Source organism: Stigmatopora argus, chromosome 13 (genome assembly GCF_051989625.1).
Source record: "Stigmatopora argus isolate UIUO_Sarg chromosome 13, RoL_Sarg_1.0, whole genome shotgun sequence".
NCBI lineage: Eukaryota > Metazoa > Chordata > Actinopteri > Syngnathiformes > Syngnathidae > Stigmatopora > Stigmatopora argus.
The window spans coordinates 18,202,308-18,215,897 of NC_135399.1; the positions used below are offsets into that span (position 1 = coordinate 18,202,308).

General features: G+C 63.1%; 1 protein-coding gene across 1 annotated transcript in view; it reads left to right on the forward strand.

Moving 5' to 3' along the window:
* Positions 1 to 13,590, forward strand: part of ttn.1 (titin, tandem duplicate 1) — a 107,729-nt gene that overhangs the window by 7,981 nt on the left and 86,158 nt on the right. Inside the window, exons 19-44 of the mRNA XM_077616753.1 lie at positions 98 to 1,791; positions 1,875 to 2,156; positions 2,277 to 2,543; positions 2,683 to 2,949; positions 3,037 to 3,300; positions 3,411 to 3,671; positions 3,767 to 4,027; positions 4,421 to 4,684; positions 4,777 to 5,037; positions 5,148 to 5,243; positions 5,335 to 5,484; positions 5,760 to 6,176; positions 6,564 to 7,007; positions 7,122 to 7,172; positions 7,301 to 7,591; positions 7,797 to 8,084; positions 8,171 to 8,329; positions 8,463 to 8,510; positions 10,280 to 10,330; positions 10,432 to 10,830; positions 10,970 to 11,248; positions 11,341 to 11,610; positions 11,692 to 11,831; positions 12,206 to 12,332; positions 12,529 to 12,795; positions 13,244 to 13,510. Coding sequence (XP_077472879.1) covers positions 98 to 1,791; positions 1,875 to 2,156; positions 2,277 to 2,543; positions 2,683 to 2,949; positions 3,037 to 3,300; positions 3,411 to 3,671; positions 3,767 to 4,027; positions 4,421 to 4,684; positions 4,777 to 5,037; positions 5,148 to 5,243; positions 5,335 to 5,484; positions 5,760 to 6,176; positions 6,564 to 7,007; positions 7,122 to 7,172; positions 7,301 to 7,591; positions 7,797 to 8,084; positions 8,171 to 8,329; positions 8,463 to 8,510; positions 10,280 to 10,330; positions 10,432 to 10,830; positions 10,970 to 11,248; positions 11,341 to 11,610; positions 11,692 to 11,831; positions 12,206 to 12,332; positions 12,529 to 12,795; positions 13,244 to 13,510 — 7,565 coding nt within the window. The remainder of the gene's footprint in view (positions 1 to 97; positions 1,792 to 1,874; positions 2,157 to 2,276; positions 2,544 to 2,682; positions 2,950 to 3,036; positions 3,301 to 3,410; positions 3,672 to 3,766; positions 4,028 to 4,420; positions 4,685 to 4,776; positions 5,038 to 5,147; positions 5,244 to 5,334; positions 5,485 to 5,759; positions 6,177 to 6,563; positions 7,008 to 7,121; positions 7,173 to 7,300; positions 7,592 to 7,796; positions 8,085 to 8,170; positions 8,330 to 8,462; positions 8,511 to 10,279; positions 10,331 to 10,431; positions 10,831 to 10,969; positions 11,249 to 11,340; positions 11,611 to 11,691; positions 11,832 to 12,205; positions 12,333 to 12,528; positions 12,796 to 13,243; positions 13,511 to 13,590) is intronic.

Consider the following 13,590-nt stretch of genomic DNA (forward strand, 5'->3'; position numbering starts at 1 on the left):
GGAGCACGCCGGCCACGTGGCAAAAGGGCTCGGGGTCGGCGCCCCGCGGTGTGCCGTGGGATAAAAAGAGGGCGCTGATCAGACCAATGCTTTTCAGGATTGAAGCCACCGGAGGGACGGCCAGGTTCCAGATCCCCCGCGCCTCGGGCTCGGACAGCGCCTGGTACACGGCCACGGCCGTCAACAGGGCCGGCAGGGACACCACCCGCTGCAAGGTCAACGTGGAGACGGAGCACGCCCGGCCCGAGCCGGAACGGAAGCTGGTCATCCCCAGGGGGACCTACAAGGCCAAGGAGATCGCCCCTCCCGAGCTGGAGCCCCTGCACCAGCGCTACGGCCAGGAGCAGTGGGAGGAGGGCGACCTCTACGACAAAGAGAAGCAGCAGAAACCCCAATTCAAGAAGAAGCTGACCTCCGTCCGCATGAAGAAGTTCGGCCCCGCTCACTTCGAGTGCCGGCTGACCCCCATCGGCGACCCCACCATGACGGTGGAGTGGCTCCACGACGGCAAACCCCTGGAGGCCGCCAACCGCCTGCGCATGGTCAACGAGTTCGGCTACTGCAGCCTGGACTACGAGGTGGCCTACGCCCGGGACAGCGGCGTGGTCACCTGCAGGGCCACAAACAAGTTCGGAGTGGACCAGAACTCGGCCACCCTCATCGTCAAGGACGAGAAGGGCCTGGTGGAGGAGAGCCAGCTGCCCGAGGGCAGGATCGGCTCGCGCAGGATGGAGGAGATGGAACGGGCGGCCTACCAGGGCGCGCCGGCCGGGGTCGGCGCCGACGGGGAGACGGAGAAGAACAAACCGGAGATCGTGCTGCTCCCCGAGCCGGCTCGGGTCCTGGAGGGCGAAGTGGCCCGATTCCGCTGCCGGGTGACCGGGCACCCCGCGCCCAAGGTCAACTGGTACCTGAACGGACAGCTCATCCGTAAGAGCAAGCGCTACCGGCTCCGCTACGACGGCATCTACTACCTGGAGATCGCCGACGTCAAGTCTTACGACTCGGGCGAGGTCCGCGTGGCGGCCGACAACAACCTGGGCTCCGCCGGGCACGCCGTCAAGCTGGAGATTCAGCAGAGGGAAGACTTCAGGACGCACCTGCGCCGGGCCCCCGAGCCCCGGGCGGCCGAGCCGGCGCCCGAATCCGGCAAAGCTCCCTTCCAGGTGGTGAAGGTGGAGCGGGCCTCGCCGGGCGACGAGGGCAAAGAGCTGGTCAAACTCAAGAAAGCCCAGAGGATCGTTCGGCAGAAAAACAGCGAGGAGTCGGAGGAACTGCGCGGCAAGTTCAAGCGCAGGACCGAAGAGGGCTACTACGAGTCCATCACGGCGGTGGAGCTCAAGTCTCGCAAGAGAGACGACTCCTACGAAGATCTTTTGAAGAAGACCAAGGAGGATCTCCTCCATCGAGCCAAGGAAAGGGAGGAGGAAGAAAAGAAGAAAAAGGAGGCCGAGCGAACCACCGCCGAGCCGGCCGAGCCGCAGAGGCTCAAGCTCTCGGCCGGCGTGGAGGCGCCCAAGATCCTGGAGCGCATGGCCAGTCGCACGGCGGCTCAAGGGGAGCGGGTGGAGTTCAGAGTGCGGGTCGCCGGCACGCCGGGGCCCGAGGTCCAGTGGTTCAAGAACGGCGTTCGGCTGGAGAAGACGGACAGGCTGGACTGGTACTGGCCCGAGGAAGGCGTCTGCGAGCTGGTCATCCGCGACGTGGTCCCGGAAGATTCGGCCAGCGTCATGGTCAAGGCCGTCAACGTGGCCGGCGAGACCTCCGGCCACGCTTTCCTCCTGGTGCAAGGTAAGGAGACGGAAGGCGGCGGGATTTCAAGTCCGGAGGTTCCCCACCGGCCCGTTGACCGGGCACCGGGTTTGCTTCCTCAGCCAAACAGGTGGTGGCCTTCACGCAAAAGTTGGCGGACGTGGACGCCAAGGACAAAGACACCATGGCCACCTTCGAGTGCGAAACCAACGAACCCTTCGTCAAGGTCAAGTGGTTGAAGGACGGCGCCGAGATCTTCTCGGGAGACAAGTTCCGCATGCACTCGGACAGGAAGGTCCACTTTCTGTCGGTGCTCCTGCCAGAAATGAGGGACGTCGGCGAGTACGCCTGCGTGGCGGCCCACGACCCATCGGTGGCCACCGCCGCCGAGCTCCGCGTGGAAGGTGGGTCCCCTTTGAAAGTGGCTTTTTACAAGAGAGATGTTTGCCCTCCAAATTAGGGCTAGATTGAAAGATTTCCAAAGCGCGGCTCGCAGAAATCGCTTAAGCACAACTTCCCGACAGGCGCCCCTCTGGAAATCCTCAAGTGGCCGGACAGCACCGAGGTGCCCGAGTCCTACTCGGGAGAGTTCGAGTGCGAGCTGTCGCGCGAGGACGCCCGCGGCGCCTGGTACTTTGGCGACCGCCCGCTGTCCGCCGGCGACAAGTACTCGCTGACGTCCCGGCGCGGACGCCACTCCCTGACCGTCAAAGACGTCCACAAGGCCGACCAGGGGGAGTACTCCTTTGTGGTGGGCCACTTGAAGGCCAGCGCTTCCCTCAAGATGAAATGTGAGTCGTCCGTTTTGTCTTTGGGCCGAGCGGGGTGGTGAGCCTGGGCTAGAACCGCGTGTCGGCAAAGACTCTCGAAGACCGCTTCGTCAAAGAACTCGGACGTCAAAAGACGGACGGCCGCTTCGTTTCCTTTCAGACCGGCCGGTGACCGTCTTGCAGCCTCTGTCCGATCTGACCGTGTGCGAGGGCGACGCGGCCCAGATGGAGGTCAAGTTCTCCCAGGGTAACGTGGAAGGAACCTGGAGCAAGGACGGGCACGCCGTCTCGGAGCGCGCCCGCATCCTGGTCGACGGGCAGATCCACCGGCTGCTGATCCGGGACGCCGAGAAGGAGGACGCCGGTGTCTACGCCTTCGTCGTCCCCGCCCAGGAAGTGTCCACCGCCGCCAAGCTGAGCGTCCAAAGTAAGCCGGGCCTCTTGCGTGCTCCTGTCCGTCGCCGCGGCCGTCGCCTGGCCCGTCCTTGCTCCAAGTGCGCTCCTACCGTGGCAGCCATCGCCGTGTCCGTCCCGCTGAGGGACGCGGAGGCCCGGGAAGGCGGCAAGACGGTCCTGGAGGCCAAGATCTCGGCGCCGGACGTCCGCTCGATCAAGTGGTACCGCGACGAGCGAGCCGTCACGCCCGACGAACGGGTCCAGGCGGTGACCAAGGGCGCCAAGCAGCGCCTGGTCTTGGCCAGGACCTTCGCCTCCGACGGGGGCCGCTACAAGCTGGTGGCGGGTCGAGCCCAGACCGCCTGCAATTTGACCGTGCACAGTGAGTGACGCGATGCAAAATCCCCGGCGTGGGGTCACCGGGGTGGCCGCTCCGAGAGAAAGCACGCCGACTCCCGCCGTCTCACCCAATGACTTTGTTTCCCGCCGCAGGCGTCCAAATCGTGGTCCCCGTGAAGGACGAGGAGTGCGCCGAGTCGGAGAACGTGACCTTTGAGACGGAGGTGTCTCACGACGGCGTGGACGCCTTCTGGACCTTCCGGGGGCGGCCGCTCAAAGCCGGAGGCAAATACAAGATGGAGTCGCGGAACAAGCGGCACGCTCTGACCGTCCTGAACGCCACCAAGGACGAGGAGGGCGAGTACGCCTTCGCCGCCGGAGAGAAGAGCTGCTCGGCGACGCTGGCCGTCTCAGGTACGCGGGGCGGAAGGCCTCGCCGCCACTCCGCTCCCCCCGCCCCGCCTCGCCCGGGCCGGTCCGGGGGAAGCTGACGCCCCCATCCCCGGCAGGCGGCGCCGTCAGGGAGCCTCTCCGGGACCTGACGGTGGCCGACTCGCAGACGGCCGAGCTGACCTGCGAGGTGGCCAACCCGTACGCGGAAGGCCAGTGGCTGAAAGACGGGCGACCCGTGGAATTCGACGACAACGTGACGTGGCGGGTGGAGGGCCGCGTCAGGAGCCTGCTCGTGGCCGTGGCCGGGAGCGCGCACGCCGGGAACTACGCCTACCGTGTGGCCTCTTCCGAAACCTCGGCCACGCTCAAGGTGGAAGGTAGGCCACAAAAATCCACCTTCTGAAAGTCCAAGGGCGGAGGGGAAATAGAAACACCTTCTGTAAGTCCTGCGCAATTCCTTACAACTTAAACTTGGCACAACTGGCCGCCACTGAGGGCGGCGGTCGTGTGATCCGTTTGAAGCGGGAGGGAGGGAGGGAGGCCGGCGTCACCCTCCCGCTTGAAAGGGATCGGACGCCTACCGCTGAAAAAAGCCATTGGCGCTTGGGGTGGAAGATCACATTGGATTTTTTGGGGGGGTTGGCGAACTCACCACGAGATGTCCCATCTTTTGGAAGCGGGATGGTCGGCCCGACCCCCGACCGGCCTCCTGCTTCCGACGGATCGGACCGAGACGGGTCGGGGACTGAAGCCGCGGGTTTGTGCGGCAGCCGTCAAGGTGAAGAAGACCCTGAAGAACCTGAACGTGGTCCAGAGCCGAGACGCCCTCTTTACTCTGGAGCTGAGCCACCAGAACGTGAGGGGAGCGCAGTGGATCAAAAACGGCGTGGAGATCCAGCCCGGCGACAAATACGACATTGGCGTCAGCGGCGCGCTCCACACCTTGAAGATCAAAGACTGCGGCCCGCAGGACGAGTCGGTTTATTCTTTCAAGCTGGGCAAAGTGTCGGGCAACGGCAGGCTGACCGTGGAAGGTAAGCGCTCGCCGTGCTCCGGCGCCACCTTCTGGCCGGGAACCCGATCCGTCGCCGACGCCGTGGCCTCACCACGCTCCCCTCCCCGCCAGCCGTCAAGATCACCAAGAAGCCCAAAGACGCCAGCTCGCCGCCGGGAGCTTCCGTCCTCTTCGAGCTGGGCGTCTCGGAGGAGGGCCTTCCCGTCCGCTGGCTCTTCGACGACGGCGAGCTGCCGCCCGGGCCGGACTACGAGGCCACGTCCGACAAGAAGACGCACAAGCTGCTGGTCCGGAACGTGGACGCCGCCAAGGCGGGGGAGTACGCCGCCCTGGTGGCCCACCTGCGCTGCGCCGCTCGCCTGGCCGTGGAATGTAAGCGCCGGCGTCTGGCCGGAGCCACCGAGCGGCTCGACGCGGTCGCGTCTCCCCGTCGTCCGGCCGGAGCCACCGAGCGGCTTAACGCGACCGCGTCTCGCCCGCAGTCCCGAGCGTGACCGAAGCCCCGAAGAACGCCACGGTGGCGGAGACCCAGAAGCCCGGACGGTCCGCCCACTTGGAATGCGCCGTCTCCGGGGAAGGTAAAATGCCGTCCGCCCGGGGCACGGCGGGACGCCGCTTGGCGCGCCTCCCGCTTGATGCGCCTCCCGCTTGACGCGCCTCCCGCTCCAGATGTCCAGGTCTCCCGGTCATCGAAGGACGAAGATTGGGAGACCTCGGAGATGTCGCAGTTTGGAGACGTGCACCAGTTCAACATGGCCAGGGTGACTTCGGAGCACCGAGAGGAGTACACGGCCCGTTCGGTGGCTCTCCATACGGACGGTGAGTTCTCGCCACTAGGAGCCATCTCCAGTCTTTGAAAGTCTTTAAGCACGCTGGAACTGGTCAACACTAAACAATGAGAGCCGTGCGCCGGTCAGCGGCGGGGAATTGTCTGGGACCCGCAGGAAGGGGGGAGGGAGGGGCCAACCTGAGATGGCCGGCACCCGTTTGCACGTGGATCCACCGCAGTCTCCGGGACCAACCAACCAACCCTTGTACTCCTCTCTCTTTCTCTCTCTCTCTCTCTCTCTCTCTCTCTCTCTCTCGCCGGCCAGATGAAAAAAGCCTAGTTAGCACCTTGAAGGAGGCGGCGATAAGCCAGAGGTCGGAGAGCGCCAGCTTTACCCAGTTTAGCCAGTCTTACACGGAGAGCTCCCGCTCGTCGGAGAGCCCGGGCCGCCTCCTCCTCGCCGTCCCGGCGCCCCGCCTGCTGACGGAGCTGCGGGACGTCCGCGTCCGGAGCGGCGAGGAGGCCCGCTTCAGCTGCGCCTTTGAGGGCGAGCCCTTCCTGGCCGTGCTCTGGGACCACAACGGCCAGGAGCTCCCGCCGGAACGGGCCCAGAGCTCTCGGAGCGGCGGCGTCTTGTCCCTGCTCATCCGGGGCGTCAGTCTGGCCGATCAGGGCGTGTACCGCTGCACCGCCACCGACCCGCACGGACAAAACAGCTCGTCCGCCCGCCTCACCGTGGAAGGTGCTTTCTCTTTCTTTCTTCCGTCCTAATCTCACTAATGCTCCTGACCCTCGTCCGCGCCCGCCGCCTGGCTTTACTCGCGTCCTGTGCCGCGCCCCGTCCCGCCCGCTATACTCACCGCACGCACCTCGTCTTACTCACCTTCTCGCCTTACTCACCCCTTTAGACCTTCTGCCCGCCAGAAGAGCCAGTACTTGTTGAGTGGCATACCCGTTTGCCCGACTCCCCCGGCATCGACGGCTGGCGCGAAGGCGTCCCCCGTGTTCAGAATGCGTGCCGAACGGAACTTTGGAACAATGCGCGCTTCTGGCCGTGCGTTGCCGAACGCGAACGCGAGCGGCGTGACGCGACCACTAACCACTGTCCCTAACTATGATTCTCACCCAGCTAACGAGGCAAAGGTCAAAGAGCAGTGTGCCATGGCCACAGATACGGTGCACACGCCCTCTTGGGCACACACAAAAGTCACTCGCGTGATGGAGATGACGGAGGAGGAAAAGACGGAGGAGAAGCCGGGCACCCCGCCCGCGTACTCGCAGCTGTACCTCCTGGAGAGCTTTCCCGACAGCCGGCTGAGCGCCGTCCGCCGGCCCGACTTCCTGGTGCGGCTCCCCCGAGAGAGCCTGTGGTCGTACGGCCTTCCTTCCGGGCGGGCCTCGGCCCTTTGGCTTTACGGCCGCTCCGAGTGGGCGGATCGCGCGTGGTGCTCTCGCAAACTCCACGGACCCCTGTGCGCTCTGACCGCCGCCGCCGAGGCCGCAGGCGGACCACCGAGCTATTTGGCTCTCAAACCCTCCGTCCGAGATGCCCGCCGGAGCTCGATGACGGCAGGTTGGCATCTGCATGTTCTTCTTGACGCCCCGACCGTCGCGAGGATGGTCGGAACGGACTGGCGCGACTCGCGCTCCATGAGCTTTTACATCTGGTGCGCTTTTGCCGTTGCAGGCACGATGGACGATGGGGCGCCCGTCATCTGCGTCCAAGAGAAACTCTCGGGTAAATTTTTTTTTTTTCTATCCCTCCTTTTCCCTCCTTCAAGGGGAGTCCAAGGCCTTCCCTTCCCAGGGTCTCAGGCCCACCTGGCCACTCCGCTGACCAAGGACTCTCCCCCGCTCTCTTTGCAGCTCCCCAAACGGCCACGCCCGCGTTCAAGCGACGCTTGGTCCCCGTGCAGATCGACGCCGGCGCCGTGGCCAGGTTCGAGTGCGAGACCGAGGACGCCGGCTCCATCCTCTTCAAGTGGTTCAAAGACGGAGGCCTCCTGGAGGAGGGAGAGCGTCTGAGGATCATCAGCCGAGCCACGGCTTCCTCCCTGGAGGTCTTGAGCGCCGGCTTGGCCGACGGCGGCCGGTACAGCTGCGAGGCCTCCAACACGCACGGCGGCGACCGATGCTCCGCCGTGCTGGACGTGACAGGTAGGATGTTGGCCGTCCGCCGCGACGCTTAACGTCTTTACCCCCAAATTTCGGCGTGTAACAATTGAATTTGGTCTTTCGTGGCCTTGATTTTTGACCGCACCGCCGCCCGCCGATGGCGACCACCCCGTCTCGAGGCCAAAAGGAGACGGGTCTGGGAACGTCGGTGGCCCTGACTCCGTCTTTTTACCGCACTTTCTTTTAGAGAGCGTGAAGCCTCCCAAATTCGACGTGCCCCTAAAGCCGGTGACGCTGAGCGAGGGTGAAGACCTGAGCCTGAAATGTCACGTCAGCGGGTCCCCCCCGCTCGTTATCCACTGGATGAAGGACAGGGGGGAGCTGGCCACCGGCGAGGGCACAAAGGTCACGTTTGTCGACGGAACACCTTGCCTGGAAATCGGGCAGGTGGGTAAAAATGCGGCGGGAGATTATTTGTGCAAGGCCAGCAACTCCGCCGGGACGGACTTCTGCAAGGCAAAGGTCACCGTCAAAGGTAAGCGGCTTTGAGGGCGCATGCGGCGCCACGTGGCGCCTGCTCCTCCCCCTGTACTCAACCTCACTTGTTCTTTCTTGAAAAAGCATCCCAGGCCGTTTCCGTGGCTCCCGCCACAAAAGCAATTTCCGGAGAAGCGCAAAAGATTGGCGAGAGTCCCAAGATCCCGGGGGCTCCCCAAGAGGGGTCTCCGCCGTCAAAGGCCCCAGCGTCTCCTGCTCCGGAGGCCGACGCTCCTCCCGAAGGTAACCTTTTTGGCCCGCTGGCCTGGCCGCCACGATATCTCGCGAGGGTGGGCCCGGCCTCCGTCTCGAGTCTCGGCCCAAAAGCTGTCATCCACTGACCACTGATCTATTGATGTCCTTGAAATTGTTGCAGACAAGGAACCCGTCAAGGCTCCCGTCAAGGCTCCCGGACCCACCAAAGGTAGGGTCGGCTTTTCTTTCATTCATTTCCACCTTAGCGTCGGAGCGGTGCGTTGCTCATCGCGTAGTATTGCTCCTTTTTTTGTGACGCGCCAAACTCTCGGCTGACGCGAATGCGGCGCCGACTGCGCGGAAAGCTAAAAGTCCGCCCCCTCCGCCCCCCAAAATTGCAGGGGCACGGAAGGGGAAGGGGAAGCCCGACCTTCCGTCCAAGACCAAAGAGAAGGAAGTCAAAGTCCAGGCACTTGGTAGGGAGAAAGTTCCCGTCGAACCCGAGGGAGGGCCGGGAACCCGTCGGGCCCCGGCCGGCGGATGTCTCGTCCGGGAATTCCACCTTCACGGGCTTGGCGACGGAGAGGAGCCGATGGCCATCGGGAGGAACGGGCGCGTCTTCACTGCGCGCCAGGAAACCAGTGGACGTGGAGAGTTTGCACTTGTTCAGCAAGTGGAGAAAGAAATCCCACAAGATGGAAAAGAGTTAGGCACAGACCGGGGCTCGACTCCGATGCCCCACGGGCAGATCAAAGCCATACAAGCGAATCCCGGGGGCCTTCCTCCTACTGATGGACTTGGGAAAGCCAGTCCCAATCCGCTTGACCAAAGCAGAATCGCGGCGAAAGAGAAGAACCAGTCCCAAGTTTCGTCAAAATCAGAAGAGGGCTTCGTTGTCGGCTCCGAGAACGTTGCGCTCCAACCTGCGCGGGACGAAGAGCGAGCGGACACCCGTCGGTCAGAAGCGAGCGGGCGGCTTGACCGAGAACTCCGTGTCGACGGGCGGGAGCCGGAGATCGCGACGGTCGGGGGGAACCCACGCCCCTTCGCGGCGGAACGGCAAACGGCTCGCCCGGACGGGAGGCTCGTCGTTCGCCAAAGGAAGAATGAAAAAGGCCAAGAGAGGAATCCACCCAGCCACGATAGGAAAAAAGTCCAGGGAGCGCTAGCCGAGGAGATGGACTGTCAAGAAACACCAAAGGTCCAAGGAGAAGACCCAGACAAAGCTGGCCGCCAACACTTACCTTTTGGGACCATCCGACCAGACGCCCCGCGGTCTCCAGGATCGTCAATGGCCGGGGCGACGACCGTAGAGCGAGCCAGCGTGCGCTCCAAAGCGGAGCTTCCCGGGCCCCGAGCGTCTTTCCGGAAAAAAGCCGAAGAGGAGCCAGGGAGCGTCCCGGCGTGCCGGCAGGCGGCCGCCTTTCCCGAAGCCCGAGCCATCCGGGGGGCCTCCCACGAGGAAACCCGGACCCGAGAGGACCAGCCGGCCGGGGGGACGGAGGAGGCGCGGGAAAGTCCGGGCCCCGCCGATGACGGCCAGCAAGGTGAGCTAGCGGCCGGGGAGTTGTTAACGCCAGAGACGCCCGTCACCGAGCCCGAACCCGCACGGAGCCCGCCTGCCGCCACCCTTCTTACCGAGCATCCCCATCCCGACGACCCGCACTTTAGCCACACTTTAACTTCCTTCCTTCCATCCTAGCACCCTCCCCCTTTGTGAGAGCAGCCGTGTACGTAATCCTCATGGAATACTCTCCAAATCCCTGGAATCCCTTCACCGTCATCCTTCCCCCACACCCTTCCAAAGCACCCCAAAACCAAAACTCAAGGTCTTGCGGTGTCACATCCGTACATCTCCGAAAGGAAAACTACCAATCTCATGATACTTGTAGAATGACAATAAAACGCATTGAATTTGTTGTCGTCCGGTCAAAGAACCAAGCGGACCAAACAGTTGTAACAGTTATCTTTTTTTTCTTTCCTTTCCTACTCGCCCAGATGGCAAACCAGCAGAGGAAGCTCCCAAAGGAAGAGGACGAGGATTCGGTGGTGAGAAGCCATTTGGTTGGGACGAGGGTTTTTTCGCTTTCTTTCTTTTTTCTTCGCCCTGCGTCTAACGGGAGAGACCTCTGCCCCTTTTGTTTGAACAGTGAGACTGACGCCCTCTCCCGGAGACGGAGGGCGAGGTCGGGGCCTGAGGCCCGGCGGGAAGGGCCCCTCGCCTCCGGAGGAACCTTTCGGGGGATTCAAGCTCAAAGCCGTGCCGCTCAAGTTCATCAAGAAGCTGGAGGACATCGTGCTCCAGGAGGCCGAGTCCATCGGCTCCTCGGCCGTCTTCGAGTGCCAGGTGTCGCCGTCCACCGCCGTCACCTCTTGGATGAAGGACGGCGGCAACCTGCGCGAGGGTCCCAAGTACAAGTTCACCTCGGACGGCAAAGACCGCAAGATGGTGGTCAAAGACGTGCAGTTGTCCGACACCGGCGAGTACACTTGCGTGGCCAGGAACGCCGGCAAGGAAATCAGCTGCACCGCCAAGCTGGTGGTGGAAGGTGAGAGACGGGACGGGACGGGACGGGAGGGGACGGGACGGGAGGGGACTGGGACCGTGGCCGTCGTCCGCCGAGTTGCCGCTCAAGACGCTCTCCTCCGGTTTCCGCCGGTCCCATCCCGCCCGTCTTCCTTTGCCAGAGCTGCCCGTCAAGTGGATCAAGGAGTTGGAACCGGAGATATCGTGCATTAAGGGTCAGCCCATGTACCTGACCTGCGAACTCAACAAGGAGAGGGACGTGGTCTGGAAACGGGACGGCGTCAAGTTGAAGAAAATGGCCGGAAAGTTGGCCGTCAACATCATCGGCCTGCAGCACGCCGTCACCATCCAGCACGTCACCGAGGAAGACAGCGGCGCCTACTCCTGCGAGGTGGACGGGGCGGAGGACGTCAAAACCGCCACCAACGTCAAAGTCACGGGTGAGCGAGTCGGCCGCCAGACCCCGATCCCGACCCCGGCCTCGGTCCGATCGCCGTCCGACGTCCGCTCCGCCTCCCCCCCCCCCACGCAGAGGTGATCAAAGACTGGCTGGTGAAGCCGCTGAGGGACCAGCACGTGAAACCCAAATCCAGCGCCACCTTCAGGTGTCAACTCTTCAAGGACACGCCCAACTGGAAGTGGCTGAAAGGCGAGACGGAGCTGGCGCCGTCCGACAAAGTGCAGATCGACAAAGACGGAGTCAGCATGGTGCTCACCGTCAACAACTGTCAGCCCGACGACGTGTCGGATTACACCTTTGCGGTGGAGGACCGCAAGTACGTGGCCAAGCTGACCCTGGGAGGTACGTGCCGGGCCGTCCCCTCCCCCGCCGCCCCGCCACCCCCGAACCCGGCCGGGCCTTAACTCCGCGTCTGGGCGTCAGAACGCGAGGCCGAGATCCTCAAGCCTCTGGCCAGCATGGAGGTGGTGGAGAAAGAGGAGGCCCGCTTCGACGCGGAAATCTCCGAGGACGACGTGGTCGGAGAGTGGAAGCTCCTGGGACAAGTGCTGAGCAGGTCGCCGGTAAGCCCCGCGTCCTCGTCGCGCCACTGCCGAAATGGGACGAGCCACGACGAGTTTGACGGAGACGCGCCGTCGTCCACGTGTGGTGATGGTGTTAAAAGGCATTCGATTCCATTGAATTCAATAGCACTTTTGACGACGGGGGGTGGGGTGAATGAACGTGTTCCTACGTGTTCCTACATGTTCCAGCCTGCCAAAGGTTTTGGACAGATTGTCCACAAAAGCGGTAGCAAAAAATAAGAAGGAATGGATTTCCCGAGCCGTGTAGAGATGACTTTTTCTATCTTCAGAGGCTGGTTATTGCGAGCCTCGTGGCGCCGAGAGCGCTCTCGCTCCTCCGGGACGCCCACCCACGTATATATGCTCTTTTTCAGACGTGTCACATTCAAGCCGAAGGCGGCAAACGTTTCCTGACCCTGAAGAACGTCCAGCTGGAGCAAGCGGGCGAAGTGTCCTACCAGGCGTTAAATGCCATCACCAGCGCCATGCTCACCGTCAAAGGTATGGACTCCGCTGCCGTTGCCGTTGCCGGCGTCGGGCCTTTGCGAGTCCTAAGCGTGGGATGAGAGCAACTTGTACTTTGGTCCCGATCGGAAGCGTCTTTTCTCGGTCTTTCGACACTTGTTCCGTCCGGCGCGCTCTTGAAGGTTAGCCCGCGCCTAGAAAGCTGGCCAACGGCACCTGTGGCGTTTTGCAGAAATCCCGCTGGGCTTCGCCGAGCCTCTGAAGGATCTTTCGGTGCCCGAAAAGAAACAAGCCAAATTTGAATGCACCCTCACCAAGGAGGTGTCCAAAGTCATGTGGTTGAGGGGGACGGAAATCGTCACCCCTAGCCCCAAATTCGACATCCTCCACGACGGAAACAAACACATGCTGATCATTAACAACTGCCAATTTGACGACGAAAACGAGTACACCGTGGAGGTTTCCGACCTCAAGTCCACGGCCCGACTCTCGATAGAAGGTGAGTAACGGCCGTTGCGCCCAAAGGAGGCCGGTCGGGCGGGTGGGTGCTCCGGATGCCCCCGTTGTTCCTCTTTTACCGGGGCCTGCGAGGCTCATCTTACAATGGGGCCTCCGAGGCTCCTCTTTTACCGGGGCCTGCGAGGCTCATCTTTCAACGGGGCCTCCGAGGCTCCTCTTTTACTGGGGCCCGCGAGGCTCATCTTACAACGGGGCCTCCGAGGCTCCTCTTTTACTGGAGCCTGTGAGGCTCATCTTACAACGGGGCCTCTGCGGCTCCTCTTTCAACGGGGCCTCCGAGGCTCATCTTACAACGGGGCCTCCGAGGCTCCTCTTTTTCCGGGGCCCCTCTTTTCCCTCCGCCACCTCCCGGGCTCCTCTTTTACCTCCTCGGCCGCCCGCCAGCCACCGGGCCCCCTCTTTTTACCGGCGCGGACGCTGTATTCCAGGCCAGAGGCTGAAAGTGGTGCGCGGTCTGGCAGACCAGACGGTCAAAGAAGGCAAAACGGCTCTGTTTGAGCTGGAGCTGACTCACGAGGACGTGCCGGTGGTCTGGCACCGAAACGAGGTGAAGCTCCACCTGAGCCGATCGGTGGTCGCCCGCGTGGACGGAAAGAAGCACTTCCTGGAAATGAAGACGCTGACGCTGGACGATACCTGCCAAATCAAGGCGGAGGCCAAAGGAGTCAGCACGGCGGCCAAGCTGACGGTCATAGGTAACCTCCTTTCTCGGCCGCCCCTTCTCTCTTGGGACGGCTCCGGCAGGCCGCCCTACGCCGGCCAAGACACGTGGACT